General features: G+C 35.4%; 1 protein-coding gene across 1 annotated transcript in view; it reads right to left on the reverse strand.

Moving 5' to 3' along the window:
- Positions 1-19,656, reverse strand: part of LOC145270296 (uncharacterized) — a 47,648-nt gene extending 27,992 nt beyond the window's left edge. The window contains exons 1-2 of the mRNA XM_080125942.1: positions 19,290-19,656; positions 15,827-16,188 (exon numbers count right to left, since the gene is read on the reverse strand). Coding sequence (XP_079982068.1) covers positions 15,827-16,188; positions 19,290-19,656 — 729 coding nt within the window. The remainder of the gene's footprint in view (positions 1-15,826; positions 16,189-19,289) is intronic.
- Positions 19,657-20,923: the final 1,267 nt, after the last annotated feature.

Below are 20,923 nucleotides of genomic sequence, written 5' to 3' on the forward strand. Positions count from 1 at the left end.
CCATAATGGGACCTACAAGAGATGTAATTCCAAACATCCAGATCTTTACTGAACCACCTGACTCTTCATCATCAAACTCTGATGAGAGTGAAGATAGCATAGCTGACACAGATGATGGCATGGATGACATCTGAACCTAGTCTACTTAACAGAAGATGCCACGGATGACACCGAACCTAGTCTACTTAACAGAAGATGCCACGGATCACACCGAACCAAGTCTACTTAACAGAAGATGCCACAGATGACACCGAACCTAGTCTACTTAACAGAAGATGAACCCAATCAAGACTTAATAGAGGAGCATCATCACCAGGATCTTTGAATCAAAAGCTAATTATTAACCAATCAACTGAACAAGAAATAGAAGAGCTTGCAAATAAAATCGAACTGACCAAAACAATGGAGATTAAAGAGCGACTCAAATTAATCAAGATCAAAACTGGGAAGAAATTCAAAATGTTACTGGAAAAAGTCAACGTGAGAATGGCTAAAATAAAACTGCTACATTGAAACTTAACTGACATAACACTTACATTTCACATTAACTGACATAAACCATTGCTAACTTTGGTGCAGCATGTTATATGCAAAGTAAGCTAACCCAAGAGCACACATTGAAAGACCAAAAGGGGAAATGAGGAGGGAGATAGTCAAAACTGTAACACCCAAGTAGAAAATCAAGCTTCCAAGAAAAATAGATATTTTCAGAAAAGAAGCTCCCAAATAATTTCCTATACTGTGAACTAAACCAGATCCTTACATTTACTAAAAAAAATAAATAAAATGGAGAGAAAGTATAACATTGAAGATCATCAGCTTCTAGAAAAGAAAGCAGAATATGAAAATTTAATTACCTGAACAGATCAGAGGTAAAGACAAGAAAATTAGAGCTAAACAAATCAATGGCCAGTTCGATCAAAACCCCTGAAAAGTGTACCGAAATATAACGAGAACCGCAATTTACCACAGTTCAAACACCACTAAGAAAAGAAGACGAAGAATGATTCTAGAGACATACACTCTATGAAAACCCAAAGCAACATCAAGAAACACAATGGATTTACAATGTAAAAGAAATCAACCATAAAAAACAGCAGATGCTAGAAATTACTTTTACTTTGCAAGAAATAAGAGACAAATTATGACATTCTGCAATTTCTAATCCCCTGGCATTGATCAATTACCAATTTTATGGCTAAAGCAAGTAACATCACTATATCCACATTATCGATTAGTCTTCAGCAGGATCCAAAAGAAAGAAGAGAAACCATCACAAATCTCCTTATTAAAAGCAAAGAAACTTATCATCCTATAATATAGTCTAATATTAAATATATTGTTGGATCGATTCTAATATCACAAATTACTGCATAGAAAACCAATCAAATATCATTAAAATATATGAAGCGCTTTAATCAAATTCTCACATCGAAAATATTGTTGTATAGTAGGTGGGGGGGTTTCATATTGGGGTTCATATTAATGAGGTCATATATGATAGGGGACTCATATTACATGATAGTAACGATGAGGGAGACAATACATTTATAACAGGGGGGGGGGATTTTTCCTTGTAACATGCATATTAGAGAGGAGGGTGATGGATGCACAATTCTTATAACACAGAGGTGAAATACATATTCTTGTAAAAGTTACACAATGTTCATATTAAGATGTTTAACACATTACCTTTTGAGTGTTGAAAGAAGACACATGACAACAGTTACAAAAACGCAAAGATGATTCTTTATTCATTCAAGCGGTCGAATGAGGATGACGTCAGAAATTACAATTTTGAATCTACATCGTTTGATGTGCCTTCTTTCGCTTCCAAAGGACTGACTCCAACTCCAAAATTTCTTTCCTAGAAGTGCACGCCTGTGGAACTCTCTTCCGTTTGCCTGTTGCCCACCTGCCTACAACTTGCATGTCTTCAAGTCTGAGATAAACAAATTCCTGATGAACCGCCCCCTTAAGTAAGACACTTTATCAAATCTCCAATACTAACGAGTACTACAATACCATCCAATTGATTACTGTACACGTAATAACCTTTATCCCCGAGTGGCTTCCGGGCCTTGATAAGTGGTGACCTCCATGAAAAACTCAACCCAACTCAACTACTAACCCAACTCTGCAACTCTGGACTCCTCTGATCTGAGTAACTCTAGCTACTATATTGAGGATCCCCCCTTTTGTCTATGACGTCAGAAGTGTGTTTCCAAACGTGCCAATTCACGTTGCTATGCACTTTAAACAACAACAGAATTCTCAACATATAACTCTAACCTATTTTTTAACAATATATTTTTAATTTGTATTGTTCATTCTTTCAGCTGACATTTATAATATTCAGTTTTCTAAAAGAAAGAACAATCAATTCTTTTTACGATATAAACAATATCTATTTCTAATAGAATTTAACAATCAATTCTTTTTACAATATAAACAATATCAATTTCTAATAGAATTTAACAATCAATTCTTTTTACAATATAAACAATATCAATTTCTAATAGAATAAAACAATGGACTAAATTCTAACATTCTAATTCTTAACTTTGCTTACAAGATTCGAGTCTCGGCTTATCCTTATCTCATTTTCACTTATCTAATATACTTCTTAATTGTAGGCATATACCAATTCATACCATCTAAAAAATTCCAACAAAAACCTAACAGCCAGCCATGGTTTTCCCCAGAATGTGCTGCTGCTATCGCGCACAGAAATCACTTTTTCCATAGCTACCAACGTAATAGATGCACTGAGACTAAAGCTGCTTTCAGGTCTGCCAGCAACCACTGTAAAAGAGTAATAAAAAATGCAAGAGAGCTATATGCCCAGTCTGTTAAATCCAAGATAGCTGATCAGCGGCTTGGATCCCACCAGTTTTGGCAAATAACAAATAGGATCCTGAACAGAAGTGTGCGTTCTATTCCAACCATTATCAATGGACCAGAGGTCATCTCGTCAGCGGCAGACAAGGCCAAACTATTTGCAAAGAACTTTGCAGCTAATTCTACCCTATGCGACGAAGGCCATCAACTCCCCATATTTCCTCCTATAACACAGAACAAGCTAGGTAACATACAAATATCCGTGCATGAGGTCGCCAAGCTAATAAAGAACCTAGATTCCAGTAAAGCAACTGGCCCTGATGGCATCCCAATTATAGTGTTAAAAAAGCTTTAACCAGAACTTGCTCCCATACTTACGAAACTATTTAAGCGCTGCCTTAAGGAGAAGTGTTTTCCGACTCCCTGGAAGACCTCATCAGTTTGCCCTGTATTTAAGAAATCAGGTGATAAGTCATCTCCCTCTCAATACAGACCTATAAGTATCCTGTGTGTTATGAGTAAGTTGCTGGAATCCATATTAAATAGAGAAATAGTCAACCACCTCAGCAGGAATAACCTTCTTAGTGACACACAATATGGTTTCCGCTCTGCAAGATCTACCGCAGATGTGTTGACGGTTATATCCCACAGGATTAGTGAATCTCTTGACAAAAACTTCCTTTCTAGGGCAATTGCTCTTGACATATCAAAGGCCTTCGACAAGGTATGGCATAAGGGTCTACTTCACAAGATTTCCAGCTACGGTATAACTGGAAATATTTTCTCAATCATTAAATCTTTTCTCTCCGATAGGCTCATAAGAGTAGTGGTAGATGGACAAAAATCGGAGGCCTGCAATATAAATGCTGGAGTCCCTCAGGGGTCAATCCTGGGCCCAACTCTCTTCCTGATCTACATCAACGACCTCCCTAAACACATACTTAAATCATTTGTTGACATCTATGCTGATGACACGACCATCTACGGCAACACATCAAAGGCTGTAAATGACAAAGTTCTCTTTGATTCTCTCTCCTCTGATCTCGAGCGCGTGGTTCAGTGGGGGAAGATGTGGCTGGTTACCTTTAATGCATCCAAAACCAAACTCCTATCCTTACATCATCAACGCTCTGATCCCCAGCTGGCATCAATTGTGATGGATGGCTCTCGTCTGGGTGAGGCCCCGTGTTGTACAAGCTTCTGGGTTTGACCTTTACTCCTGATCTGAAATGGAACACGTACATCAAGTCTGTTGCCAAGGTCGCTGGAAAGATGGTGGGATCCTTCTACCGCTCCAGAAGATATCTCACTACTGATGCAATTCTCTATCTATATAAAAGCCAAGTACGTCCAAGGATGGAATACTGTTGTCATATCTGGGCAGGAGCTGCTAAAAAATAGCCTATCCTGCCTTGACAGAGTACAAAATAGACTTCGTGGTTTAGTGGGGGATGCCCTTTTCTCTTCCCTGCAACCTCTCTCCCACAGAAGAGACGTTGCGAGCCTATCCTTGTTTTATCCTTATTTCCATGGCAGATGCTCGTCTGAACTCCAATCTTTGCCCCCCCCCTCGCCAATCTTTCACGAAAAACACCCGTCTAGCTGAATCTACTGTGAAAAATTTTCCCCACTCTATATCTGTGCCTAAATCAAAACGCGGATTCCATGAACAAAGCTTCTTTCTTAGAACTGCACGCCTGTGGAACTCTGTTCCGTCTGCCTGCTTCCCTCCGAACTACAACTTGGATGTCTTCAAGTCCAATGTTAACAAATTCCTAATGAACCGCCCCCTTAAGTAAACACTTCATCAAAGCTCCACACTAAGGTAATGTACTTGCAATAACCCTTATCCCTGAGTGGCTTCCGGGCCTTGATAAGTAGTGATCACTGTAAAAAAAAAAATTACAGCCTTTCACTGTAACAATATCACTCAAGGTAACTGATAAAAGCTGTCGATTCTTATGAATGTTTCATTATTGATTGGTCACCAAGCTACATGAATTGCACTGACACAAAAACCTGAAAAATGGTGCCTCTACATAATATCATTTAAAATAACTGCCATCAATAAACTGACAAAAGCTGTCGTTTCATATAGATGTTTTATTATTGATTGACCAACAACATGAATTGTCTTCACACAAAAAGGCCAACATGAACAAATTCCTAAAGAACCGCCCTTTTAAGTAAAACACTTTATTAAATCTCCAATACTAACAATTACTAAAATACTATCCCATTGATTATTGTACACGCAATAACCCTTACCTCTGAGTGGCTTCCGGGCCTTGATAAGTGGTGAGCTCCATGATAAAAAAAAATCGACCCAACTCAACTGCTAACTAAACTTTTCAACTCCGCAACTCTGGACTCCTCTGATCTGACTAACTCTAGCACCTATATTGAGAATCCCCGTTTTCTATGACGTCAGAATTGTGTTTTCCAAACGTACCAATTAACGTGGCTATGCATACGTTTTTTGCAACACACTTAACAACAAAAGAATTCTCAACATACAACTCAAACATTTTTAAAAAATATATTTTTAATTTTTATTGTTCATTCTTTCAGCTGCCATTTTAATATTCCGATTCTAAAAGAATGAACAATCAATTATTTTTACGATATAAACAATATCTAACTATTTCTGATAGAATTTAACAATAGACTAAATTCTAACATTCCAATTCTTAACTTTGCTTACAAGATTCGAGTCACGGCTTATCTTAATCTCATTTTCACTTATCTAATAGACTTCTTAGTTACAATGAAAGGGGACAGCCTTTCGCTGTAACAAAAACACTTGGATAACAAGCTACATTAATTGTCTTCACACAAAAACCTGAAAAATGCTGTCTCTACATAATATCATTTACCAATATACAATGTAATACCAATATGTACTGTCTCTACATAATATCATTTACCAATATACAATATAATACCAATATGTACTGTCTCTACATAATATCATTTACCAATATACAATGTAATACCAATATGCACTGTCTCTACATAATATTATTTACCAATATACAATGCAATACCAATATGCACTGTCTCTACATGATATCATTAACCAATATACAATGTAATACCAATATGCACTGTCTCTACATAATATCATTTACCAATATACAATGTAATACCAATATGCACTGTCTCTACATAATATCATTTACCAATATACAATATAATACCAATATGCACTGTCTCTACATAATATTATTTACCAATATCCAATGTAATACCAATATTCACTGTCTCTACATAATATCATTTACCAATATACAATGCAATACCAATATGCACTGTCTCTACATAATATCATTTACCAATATACAATGCAATACCAATATTCACTGTCTCTACATAATATCATTTACCAATATACAATGCAATACCAATATGCACTGTCTCTACATAATATCATTTACCAATATACAATGCAATACCAATATGCACTGTCTCTACATAATATCATTTACCAATATACAATGCAATACCAATATGCACTGTCTCTACATAATATCATTTACCAATATACAATATAATACCAATATGCACTGTCTCTACATAATATTATTTACCAATATACAATGTAATACCAATATTCACTGTCTCTACATAATATCATTTACCAATATACAATGCAATACCAATATGCACTGTCTCTACATAATATCATTTACCAATATACAATGCAATACCAATATTCACTGTCTCTACATAATATCATTTACCAATATACAATGCAATACCAATATGCACTGTCTCTACATAATATCATTTACCAATATACAATGCAATACCAATATGCACTGTCTCTACATAATATCATTTACCAATATACAATGCAATACCAATATGCACTGTCTCTACATAATATCATTTACCAATATACAATGTAATCCCAATATGTACTGTCTCTACATGATACCATTTACCAATCTACAATGCAATACCAATATGCACTGTCTCTACATAATATCATTTACCAATATACAATGTAATACCAATATGCACTGTCTCTACATAATATTATTTACCAATATACAATGTAATACCAATATGTACTGTCTCTACATAATATCATTTACCAATATACAATGCAATACCAATATGCACTGTCTCTACATGATATCATTTACCAATATACAATGTAATACCAATATGTACTGTCTCTACATAATATCATTTACCAATATACAATATAATACCAATATGCACTGTCTCTACATAATATTATTTACCAATATACAATGTAATACCAATATGTACTGTCTCTACATAATATCATTTACCAATATACAATATAATACCAATATTCACTGTCTCTACATAATATCATTTACCAATATACAATGTAATACCAATATGCACTGTCTCTACATAATATTATTTTCCAATATACAATGCAATACCAATATGCACTGTCTCTACATGATATCATTAACCAATATACAATGTAATACCAATATGCACTGTCTCTACATAATATCATTTACCAATATACAATGTAATACCAATATGCACTGTCTCTACATAATATCATTTACCAATATACAATGTAATACCAATATGCACTGTCTCTACATAATATTATTTACCAATATACAATGTAATACCAATATGCACTGTCTCTACATAATATTATTTACCAATATACAATGTAATACCAATATGCACTGTCTCTGCATAATATTATTTACCAATATACAATGTAATACCAATATGCACTGTCTCTACATAATATCATTTACCAATATACAATGTAATACCAATATGCACTGTCTCTACATAATATTATTTACCAATATACAATGTAATACCAATATGCACTGTCTCTACATAATATTATTTACCAATATACAATGTAATACCAATATGCACTGTCTCTGCATAATATTATTTACCAATATACAATGTAATACCAATATGCACTGTCTCTACATAATATTATTTACCAATATACAATGTAATACCAATATGCACTGTCTCTGCATAATATTATTTACCAATATACAATGTAATATAAATATGTACTGTCTCTACATAATATCATTTACCAATATACAATGTAATACCAATATGCACTGTCTCTACATAATATTATTTACCAATATACAATGTAATACCAATATGTACTGTCTCTACATAATATCATTTACCAATATCCAATGTAATACCAATATGTACTGTCTCTACATAATATCATTTACCAATATATAATGTAATACAAATATGTACTGTCTCTACATAATATGATTTACCAATATACAATGTAATACCAATATGCACTGTCTCTACATAATATCATTTACCAATATACAATGTAATACCAATATGTACTGTCTCTACATAATACCATTTACCAATATACAATGTAATACCAATATGTACTGTCTCTACATAATATTATTTACCAATATACAATGTAATACCAATATTCACTGTCTCTACATAATATCATTTACCAATATACAATGTAATACCAATATGTACTGTCTCTACATAATATCATTTACCAATATACAATGTAATACCAATATGTACTTAATCCTTTAAAAAAACTTACGGATATAAATTTATGTCGGCGAATCAAGTGGTACAGAAGAAATGTGAATATCTTGGAATAACTTGAAAACAAATAAACTATGACGAAAGAAATATACTAGTTGTGGTAAGAGTAATTGTCCAAATGAAAAAATATTATAAATTATGCAGAATATTTGCAACTGTAACAAAACTTTTTATCAGAAAACACGCTATGTGATATACGTATATCTGTATGTGATGTTGCCAAGCTAATCAAAAAACTTGATTCCAGTAAAGCAACTGGCCCTGACGGTATTCCAATTATAGTACTCAAAAAACTTCAACCTGAAATAGCCCCCATACTTACAAAACTGTTTAAACGCTGTCTTAAGGAGAATAGTTTCCCATCTCCCTGGAAAATTTCATCAGTATGCCCTGTATTTAAGAATTCAGGTGATCGCTCATCCCCCTCTCAGTACAGGCCAATAAGTCTCCTGTGTGTCATGAGTAAGTTGTTGGAATCTGTGTTAAATACAGAAGTAATCAACCATCTCAACAAAAATAACCTTCTTAGTGACACTCAATATGGTTTCCGTTCTGCTAGATCTACAGCAGATGTGCTTACAGTAATATATCATAGAATTAGCAAATCTCTTGACGGAGGCCACCTTTCTAGGGCAATTGATCTTGACATATCTAAGGCCTTTGATAGGGTATGGCATAAAGGTTTACTTCATAAGATCTCTAGCTATGGTATAACTGGAAATGTCTTCTCAATTATTAAATCATTTCTTTCGGATAGGTTCATAAGAGTAGTAGTTGATGGGCAAAAATCAGAAGCTCACAGTATTAATGCCGGTGTCCCTCAGGGGTCCATCCTGGACACAACTCTTTTCCTGATCTACATTAATGATCTTCCAAATCACATCCTTACATCATTTGTAGACATTTATGCTGACGACACTACCATTTATGGTAGCACATCTAAGACAGTAAACGACCAAGGTCTCTCCAATTCTCTCTCCTCTGATCTTGAGCACGTAGTACAATGGGGAAAGGAGTTGCTGGTTACTTTTAATGCATCTAAAACCAAGCTTCTCTCTTTACATCATCAGCATTCTGATCCACATCTGGCATCAATTGAAATGAATGGCTCTCGTCTTCAGGAGGCGTCAAGTTTTGACAAACTTCTGGGCTTGACCTTTACTCCTGATCTTAAATGGAACACGTACATCAAATCTGTTGCCAGGGCTGCTGGAAAAATGGTGGGATCTTTCTATCGATCCAGTAAATATCTCACTGCTGATGCTATTCTCTATCTATATAAGAGCCAGGTACGTCCAAGGATGGAATATTTTGCCACATCTGGGCAGGAGCTGCTAGAAAGGACTTGTCCTGCCTTGATAGAGTTCAAAATAGACTTCGTAGCCTCGTAGGAGATGTCCTTTTCTCTTCCTTGCAACCTCTATCTCACAGAAGAGATGTTGCGAGTTTGTCTCTGATGTATCGTTATTTTCATGGAAAGTGTTCAACTGAGCTTCAATCTATGGTCCCCCTCGCCAAACTTTCACAAGAAACACTCGTCTAGCTGTACACACTATCAATAATTCCCCCACTCTTTATCTGTGCCTAAACCTAAACGTAGATTCCATGAACAAAGCTTCTTTCTTAGAACTGCACGCCTGTGGAATTGTCTTCCGTTTTCCTGCTTTCCAGCTGACTACAATATGGTTATGTTAAAGTCTAACGTAAATAAGTTCTTGATGAGCCGTTCTATATGAGTTATCAAATTTACCAAATTTTCATTACTAATGATTACTATATTGTCCACTGTCTACTGTACACTCTTTAACCCTTATCCTTGAGTGACCTCTTGGCCTTGATAAGTGGTGATGCCTATGTAAAAAAAAGATAAACTATATTATATGTACTGTGTTTTTGCATTTTGGTAGGAGTAATTGTCCTAATGAAAAAATATTTGTAATTATCTAGAATAATTGCAACTGTAGCAAAACTATTGTAGATACACTATATTATATGTAGTGTGTTTTCAACTAATAAATATTTGTTATCCACATAATAAAATATTAAATAAAAATTTTATCATGAAATATATGTGGTCTTGTTAATATTTTTGTTAAATAGAAATGTTATCATTAAATCTTGTTATCTTGTTTATATTTTTAGTTATTCTTTCATCTGTTAGAGACAACTTCGTTAAAGACAAGTGTTCAGCAATTTATTAATATTTATATTGTTTTTACTTTATTTTTTCATGAACTCTGAATAAAATTAACATATGAAGCTCATTTAATTTTGACATCAGTAACTTAACAATAAAATTATTGCAAAACGTTATACATGCCGCAAATTTGCTTTGTCTAGATCAAACCCACCGACACAGAGCAAGGAGTGGGGCATGCACAATCATGAGATAACTAATTAATATGCGCGCATTTCTTGTGACCTTTGACATAGTCTTCCGTCTCCTTCTTCTTCTCTCTTGCTTGGCATCAAGCAGTGCACACGTACAAATTCGCGTGCTCCAAAAACATACATCATCGTATGACGTAAGACTTGCATTTCTACAAATGCTTCTGATGTAGTTGTTTCTGCCGTACTCAACCAGGTGGTAAATGGTCAAACTGGGCACTACTCAGCGCAAATACAGTATTTTCAGTGAAAAACTACACGCCATGTATTTAGCATTAAAGTATTTTTGTTTTATGTTGGAAGGGAGACAATTCACAATTTTCATCGACAACAAACCTCTGATCGCTTACCTTACATCTTCTACCTCTAGTAAACATACACACAGAGAATTGTGACACAATATTCTGCCGACATTCAATAGTTACCAGGAGAAAATGAATAATGTAGCTGACACCCTTTCCCGCTTCTGTGACCTCAACAATTTTGACAAACATCTGGATTTAGGAATGACACACGTCATTGTGTAGCGGGGGACATATCGGGATACATTAATGGGTTCATGTAATACGGGGACATATAATACAGATATAACACTGATAATGATAATAATGATGGGAAGACATTTATAACAGTTCTAGGATGCTTCTTGGGAACTTCATATATAACAGTTCTTATAACAGAATGATAATGACACACACACACACACATATATAATATATATATATATATATATATATATATATATATATATATATATATATATATATATATATATTACATCATAACAACGACTGCGACAATTCTTGGAGGTTTCATATTAATACGGACTGGGTGATATATGAAGCAAGTACTTAACACAGAGGAGGGAGGTCACATAATCTTCGAAAGATTACAATGTTCGTTATAAATAATGATAAACACATTTTCCTTTTGTTTGCGATGAATGATGACACAAGACAACAGTTACAACATAAATGGTGATTTCTTTATTCATTTGATCGGCCGGAATTCGATGAAGTCAGGAATTCATCTTGGACCTATCTTCTTCTACCTTCGCTTCCAACTCTTGCCTTTCAACTCTTGGCTGATCAACTGACTGCCTCTAACTCTGAACCCACAGAATCCTATATTGAGAAATCTCCTTTGTTTATGACGTCAGAAGTATTTTTTCAAATGTGACTAATTTTCACGTGACTTTACATATGATTGTCTAAACACATTTTTGGCGAACAACAGAATCCTCAATTGTAATTCTAACCTATTTTTAACAATATATCTTTAACTGACATAAACAATATTTAACTCTTTCTAATAGAATTATCAAAATAGAATAGACTTAATTTCTAACATTTAATTTCTTAACTTTGCATAAACGTTGAATCTAATTTCATTTTCACTTCTTACTTACAGGGGAAGGGGACATCCCTTTCCATGTAACAACGGCATTGACAGACTTTATGTCCAAATCAAACATTATGTTGAAAAAGATTCCTATTCCTTTTCAGAAAGCTAATCTGGTGCGATATCTGTTGAAGAACCTACTTACCTCATTTTTGTTGTAAGAAAGTATTTCAACACATTCACGACTTGACACAACCCAGCAAGCAGGCAACCGTCAAGCTTATCGCAGCTCATTTGTTTGGCTTATCATGAATGGCAATATACGTAGATGAAGTGAGGCACGTATTTCATGCAAAACTACAAAAGTTCATCGTCATATAAACTCTACCCTAGGCAGCTTCTCTGTGCCTGACGCAGGTTTCTCCCACGATCCCCTGGACATTGTTGGACCACTGCGACCTTCTGATGGTCATCGCAACATGCTCACCATGGTAAACTTTTTTACACGTTGGCCAGTAGCAATTTCTTTGTATGACATTTCAACAGACGTCGTAGCCCAGGCATTCGTAGAGAACTGGATCTCTAACTTTAGTGTACCCACCACTGTTACCACTGACAGATGTTTCCAGTTTACATCACAAACCTTCTAAGACATTTGCCAATCCTTCAAACCTTCTCACATAGCAACAATCGCCTATCATCCTTCTGCTAACTGGATGGTAGAGAGCTTTCACCATCGACTCACAGCTGCATTATCAACTCAGACCAAACTGCATCGCTGGAGGGGGTAATTATAGTGAATTGTTAAAACGCTCAACGCGTTTTGCTCGGGCACTCAGACACCAAGAAAGCTATGCACGGTGGCAGACATGCGCAAAATAAGGTCATCAGGCAGAAAAAAGTGGACACTTATTACCCGTTGCAAAGATATATAATTTCCAACAAAAATTGTTTTAAATATATTTTATAACAAGCCAAAAATTTCTTCAGATGAAATTAGAAAAGATTCGTTAAAAATTTTAAAATACAGTAACGGTCGAAATAAAATTAAAATCCAGTGTTGAATTTGATCTTTATTTTATTTTTTTATTGTTGAATTTGATCTTTATTTTATTTTTTATTTTTTTATTGTTGAATATTAATCTTTATTTTATTTTTAACATTTTTTACTGATTTTATTGTTTTATAAAGATAGACAAAAACATTTTTTGATGAGAAAAAAATGATACTTAATGTTATTTTTGTAAATCATCAACGATCTGATGAGTAGATCTCTCACTCCTGATGCAATTCTCTACCTATATAAAAGCCAGGTAATCCAATGATGGAGTACTGTTGCCGCATCTCGGCAGGAGCTGCTAGAAGTTCAAAATTTCCAGCTGACTACAATCTGATTGTCTTCAAATCCAACGTAAACAAGTTCTTGATGAACTGTCACCTAAGTAATCCAATTTTCAAAATTCTCACTACTTATTTTTACTACGCTATAATCACATTGACTAATGTATACCCATTAAACCTTATCCTCGAGTGGCCTCTGGGTCTTAGTAAGTGGTGGTTACTGTGTAAAAAATCCTTTACTATTTCTCAATAAAATATATTCTAATAAAATCTTTAATAAGATAACTTGTTATTGTCTTTTCAAATATTTTTTTCGTATTTGTAAACAAATTGATAATGCAAAAGGCCGGGGAAGACAATTCAAAATGTATACTGATGCATATATACATATACATAACGTCCATATGTACGTGTCGCGTTGTATTGCGTCTATGTAACCGTGTTCATGTAAATATATTAATGTATGTATTATGTTTTCTTTTCTGTGTTGTTAGTATACAATCTCTGATGTTTTCCGCTTGCGGGTGGATACACATATCGATACTGTTTACAACCGGAACAAATATAGTTCTTTTTCCATGACAAATAGACATCTTTGCATTACACTTCACACAAAAAGGAAACATACCTTGTCCCATTGACCTTCGCTCTCTTGGTGATTTTTACCTTACAAGAAATACATCTTCTTCTGAACGAAAGACTATAACACAAATATATATTATTATATAGTTTTATTCCATGTCTGTGATTTTTTTCTCAGTTGCACCCAATTATATTCTTTGTGATTATTTATTTACTAATATTATATTATTCTCTTTTTCTCTTTATTATGACAATATTCATTTAGAATTGTTGCATCAATAATGAGTCCTTTCAAGTGTGTTCGATGTAATGTTGTCTAGTTTGAAGTTCTCATATAAATAAATGCAAATTCTTAGAATAAGACTATAAACATATTTTGCAAAAAATGGCTTTTACTAATTGTGCGATTTTAATATGTATCAATGAACTTGATTAAAAAAACGAGAATATTTACAAATTGTTCTCAAATATGAATTTTTTGTGTTGAGTTCTCATGTTTCAATAACTTTTCATTATTTATAAGAAAAAACACACATTTCACAAGAATGTGGCTTTTTATCTTCTAATTTATCACTTTGTTTTTGTTGGGACTGGAGCCTTCCACCAGATGCCAAACATACTCCAATTATTTAGTTACGCCAACTGAAATATCTTTTTAAGATTCTAACTGCCCATTGTTGTGCAATTGTTTGTATTTCTTTTTCACTTGGTTCACCGAGTAGATTAGCCAGATGTTCAGGCCGCATCATTAGGGACGCTTACTTTAACTTGAGTTGCTACTTTCTCCCTCTTGTCCCATATCGCTATGTCCGGCTTAATATCCCGTTTTCTATGTATGTAGATGTAGGAATTTTGTAGTCATAATGGATGGTGTATGACTTATTACCAACTGTTGTTTCTGGTACATGTTCCCAAGATTGCTAATACATGAAATATTCAAGATCTTACAGTGGAGTTACTTAAACACTCCATTCTGTCACATTGTATAATAGTCGTTACCAACAGGACATTACAATTGGATGTCAAGAGGTTAACATTCTCTACTTCTGTGTGGCAGAATCATCAATTGTTATTACTGAACAATAATATCCACACACTTCACAAGTATGTGACTTTTCCCTTCTTTGTTTTATTTTACTTCAATCGAAGTTCTCAGAAATCAAGGGGCCCGCAACCTGGGGCTAACACTTGAACTCTATATGAGATACCTAGATATTCGAATGTTCCATTAAAGTTCTTTATCTCTCAAGAGTTAGTAAAGAAATTGAGAACATAATTTTTCTCTCCCCAATTAACCATTTTCATACGTTGTAGTATATCTTTCATGTTGGTCTCTTGGTCTTACTGGATTCCAGGACAAGAATTTATCTAGTCTGGTGGAGTATCCAGCTTCGTGCTATTACTTGAGGTAATATCACTTGGAGAAGTTGCAACATTCCTCAGAAAAGGCAAATGTGGGTTAGCCGTAGTTAGGAGATCCTGTTTGGGCTGCGAATGCTATGTGATTTTGAATATTTGGTCAGGGTTTACTTCCATGGAAAAAGTATCCTCATGCCAGATTGTTCTGACAAACCTCTGTACAGCGACCTTAGACACTCGAGGACAGTGTCTAGTAGGCATTCAAGTTTTCTCCGTCAGTGTGAGTTATCTTATGTCTAATTAAGCTTGATTTTGTTGTAAAAGTAGATCCACACACTTCACAAGTATGTGGCTTTTCCCCAGTGTGATTTATCTTATGGGTGACTAAGACTGATTTTTGAGTAAAACAAGATCCACACACTTTACAAGTATGTGGATTTTCCCCAGTGTGAGTTCTCATATGTTTGACTAACCCTGATTTTTTAGCAAAAGAACATCCACACACTTCGCAAGCATATGGCTTTTCCCAAATGTGAGTTATCTTATGGCTGACTAAGCTTGATATTTGAGAAAAAGAAGATCCACACATGTCACAAGTATGTGGCTTTTCCCCAGTGTGAGTTCTCATATGGATGACTAAGCTTGAATGTTGAGAACAAGAATATCCACACACTTCACAAATATATGGCTTTTCCCCAGTGTGAGTTCTCTCGTGTATCATTAAATTTGATTTATGAGAAAAAGATCCGCACACTTAACATGTATATGGCTTTTCCCCTGTATGAGTTCTCATATGTATGACTAAGTGTGATTTTAAAGAACAAGAATATCCACACACTTTACAGGTATGTGTCTTTTCACTTTTTTTATTTATTTTACTTCAGTAAGTATTAAGAGATCAAGGGGCTCCCTCCTGGAGCTAACACTTGATTCTGTTATGATTTAAATTTATATCCGAGGGTTCTTTTAAGAATAGATGCTGTTCCCTTTATGGCTGCTATTTGTATTTCGTTACAGCTTGGTCTTCCAGGGATTGCTCCTAAGTATCTATGAAGATTCTTTTTTATTAACCCAGTTGCTCCTATCACAACCGGTATAATGTTTATTTCTTTCAGAGACCATGTCGTTTTTAGATCATTTTTTAGGTCCTGATATTTTGTTATTTTTTCCCGTTCAGCTCTGTTAAGGCCAAAATAATTTGGGACTGTAACATCGATAATGAGCGCAGTTCTTTCAGGCTTGTTCCATATTACAATATCTGGCTTGATGGCCTTGTCTTTTATGTAGCTCCCCACCTGTATGTCTTTGTCATAGAACACGGTCACTTTTCCATTTGATGTTATTGGTGGTGGTTCATGTTCCCAGATGTTCGTCGCTCTGTCAAGCTGCATCTCTCCACAGATTTTCCAATGAAGGTACTTACATACTTTGTTGTGGCGGGCAGTGTAGAGGCCATCTGCCAATAAGATTGGGCATGCAGACATTAGGTGCCTTGGGCTCTCAATTGCTGAATGGCAAAACCGGCATTGGCCATTTGCTTGTAGGCCAGCCATTTTTTTTAATCCATTTGTGAGTAAGCCTTGGTCTTGACTGGCTACAATGAGTCTTTCCTCATCAAATGGAAGTCTCCCGCTCTTGAGCCATTGGAGTGAAGCATCCTTGTCTATATATTCCTGTTTAAGCTCTTCCAGAAACTTTCCTGCTCTTTTATGTTGTTCCCATCCTTGCTTTCTTGTGTCTATTTCGATTTCGGTGTATTTCTTTCTCTTTTTTCTTTCAATCTGTGTTGCTGGATTATCATATACCTCGGCAGTATTTTCCAGTATGACACCCCCAAAGTTTTCGCCAAGCTTCGTGACTGAGGTTTGTTGAGGTAGACGTTCATGGTGGTCCCTCACTATTTCTATTGTCATATCTGTTGAGCTTTTAATATACTTCCCCATGCTTACTATGGTGGCTCGATATGCATGGTTTATTTCAGTGAGACCGAGGCCACCCTCTCTTCGTGGAAGGTATATCCTGTCCATACATTGATTTCGGTATATTATTTTATGCAAGGTTAGGAGTTTCCTGGTCTTTGTATCTAGCCTATTAATACTGTATTGGGGCCAGTCAATAATACCAAACCCATATGTGATGACAGGGATTGCAAGTTGATTTATGGCAGTTATTTTGTTTTTCGGGCTTAATTCGGATTTGAGTATCTTTTTAAGGCGTGATGTGTATTCTTGTTCAACCTTATGTCTCATTTTTTCATGCTCCACAGTTAGATTTTCCTCTATACCGAGGTACTTATATGTGGCATCCTCTCCTAGGTCTTCAATCAAGCCATCATTGAACCGAATATTTTCGGATGTCGTCTTTTTTCCTTTTTTTATTGTGCATTTGGCACATTTGTCAAATCCAAACTCCATGCAGACATCCTCTGTAAAAGTCTTTACATTTTCAATCAGAGAGACAAGCTTTTTTTCTGTCTCTGCATAGAGTTTGAGATCGTCCATAAAAAGTAGATGATTTACTCTTTTACTTTTTCTTTTTTCCTTCCCCTACTAAGACTGTACCCAGCATCACATTTTTGAGGAGCTTGCTGAGTGGGTCAATAGTAAGGCAGAAAAGCAATGGTGACAGGCTATCACCTTGAAATATACCTCGCTTGAAACTGAGATTTGAAGTTTGTATTGTCCCTTCCATGTGGTGTAGAGCCATTGATGTTTGCAACATGGTCATTTGTTTTTTAAGGAATGTCCTTATGCTCTCATCAACATTATATATCTCCAAACATCTCAGTATCCAGGAGTGAGGCACACTATCAAATGCCTTCTTATAGCCTATCCAAGCCATTGATAAGTTTCTTTGACGCTTTTTGCAGTGCTCCAGGATGGTTTTGTTGAGGAGCAGTTGGTCCTTTGTACCAAGTTTATTCCTGGTGCATCCCTTTTGTTCGTTTTCAAGGTCCTCACCCTCGGTCAGGTGTTGATAGATTGCATCTGCAATCATTCCTGTAAGCCACTTGTATGTGGTTGAGAGGCAGCAGATAGGCCTGTATTTATTGGACAAGTGAGTCTCTTGGCTCTTGGGTACCAGAGTCGTTTTACCAAGAGTTAACCATTCTGGTGGATCTTCCTCACCGCTGACAACACGAGTAAATGCCTGTGCATAATGTTCATGAAGTGCTGTGAGTTTTTTAAGCCAGAAATTTGGGATCTTGTCAATTCCTGGGATTTTAAAGTTGCCAAAATGGGTGATTTTTCCTTAGAGCATCTTTCGTGATTTTTAGTGGTGGCATATTTTGTTTGCCCTTAACAGCCTCTTTAATTGTATATATCCACTCCCTCTCTGTGACGGTGGCGAATTTACCTTGATTTCCTCTTTAATTAAATTTCTGTACACCATCCTTGGGTTCTTGCCAAACAACTCATTCAATGACTTGGACTCCATTTTCTGTTGTTTGTTTTTAATTTGTACAGCTAAAGCTTTTATTTCAGCTTGGTTTTCTGCTATTTTAGCTCTTAGCTTCACTTGGTTGTGAAGAGAATAGTCAGTTTTAAGTTTATTCATCTTCTTTTTTAATTTTTTCCCTGGGCTGTCACATAACAGAAAGGCAGATATCCGGGATGTTTCCTTTCGGAGTTTTAATATTTTCTGTTGAAGCCTACTTTTCCAGACTGGTTCTTTTGTTTTGGCCTCAAATTTTCCCTCTTTTTTCTCTTTATGCTGAGGTAAAAGTTTCCTCTGCATAAACCATGGTGCCCCAAAAGTTGCATGGTTTGTTTCAGTAAATGACGCATTAGTTGAGACAATTTTTGTGAGAGCATCATTCACTTTCGTAACAAGGATCTTGAAGGCTTTGGTACAATTTATTTTCACCAGTCTGGGTCGATCTCCAACAGCCAGGCATCGTGCAATTTCTATTTTATTCGCCAGTTCTTCCTCCAGCTCAATCTGGTCGCCATCCAGTGTCATATTTACAGGTGGGGCATTGCGGTGTTGTTTTTGCCCATGTTTTAGTTGAGATATTTTCGGAGGTGAGTCTTGAGGAGAGTTACTGTCGTTTATTGGGCATTGCCCTTGATAACGCGTCTCCTCTGTCAATGTTAGGTCTGAGACCATGTCGGGTAGTTGAGATGAAATGGGTTCTGGTGTAATATCACTGGGAAGAGGGATGGGGTTGCTTATTGGGCAGATATCATCCTCAATCATCAAGTGAATGTCTCTAATCATGCTGGAAATCTGCTCCGTAGAGAAAGCATTGTTCTTCATAAAGTTAAACTTCTGGCATGTGAGTTTTTCTCTTGCAATGCCTTTTTTATTTGGACAATGATGCTTAAAGATTTTCTCCAGTGTGAGTTCTCATATGTCTCACTAAATTTCATTTTCTAGAACAAGATTATCCACACACTTCACAAGCATGTGGCCTTTTGCCAGTGTGAGTTCTCATATGTCTTACTAAATCTGATTTTATAGAACAAGAATATCCACACACTTCACAAGAATGTGGCTTTTCCCCAGTGTGAGTTCTCATATGTGTCACTAAATTTGATTTTTGAGAACAAGAATATCCACACACTTCACAAGAATGTGGTTTTTCTCCAGTGTGAGTTCTCATATGTGTCACTAAATGTGATTTTATAGAACAAGAATATCCACACACTTCACAAGAATGTGGCTTTTCCCCAGTGTGAGTTCTCATATGTGTCACTAAATGTGATTTTCTAGAAAAAGAATATCCACACACTTCACAAGAATATGGCTTTTCCCCAGTGTGAGTCCTCATATGTGTCACTAAATCTGATTTTCTAGAACAAGAATATCCACACACTTCACAAGAATGTGGCTTTTCCCCAGTGTGAGTTCTCATATGTGTCACTAAATGTGATTTTTGAGAACAAGAATATCCACACACTTCACAAGAATGTGGTTTTTCTCCAGTGTGAGTTCTCATATGTGTTACTAAATGTGATTTTATAGAACAAGAATATCCACACACTTCACAAGAATGTGGCTTTTCCCCAGTGTGAGTTCTCATATGTGTCACTAAATGTGATTTTCTAGAAAAAGAATATCCACACACTTCACAAGAATATGGCTTTTCCCTAGTGTGAGTCCTCATATGTGTCACTAAATGTGATTTTCTAGAGAAAGAATATCCACACACTTCACAAGAATGTGGCTTTTCTCTTTTGCTTTCTCCAGTGTGAGTTCTCATATGTCTCACTAAAGAATATTTTACAGAACAAGAATATCCACACACTTCACAAGAATGTGGCCTTTTCTCACTGTGTACTTGCATGTTTTACTAAACTTTATCCAGGTTCAATATTATGTATTCTGTTATGAATATTACAGAATTTCACTTGAGCATTATTTCGAAAATATTCTCCTTCACAAGAATAAAATATTTAATAGAATTGAATATTGTACAATCTTGTCTTTTCAAAAACCGCATACTTTTCTGTGATTTGTGATTATCTTGTTTATAGCTTTTCAT

Source organism: Euprymna scolopes, chromosome 46, assembly GCF_053919585.1.
Source record: "Euprymna scolopes isolate OS-2025 chromosome 46, ASM5391958v1, whole genome shotgun sequence".
Classification (NCBI taxonomy): Eukaryota; Metazoa; Mollusca; class Cephalopoda; order Sepiida; family Sepiolidae; genus Euprymna; species Euprymna scolopes.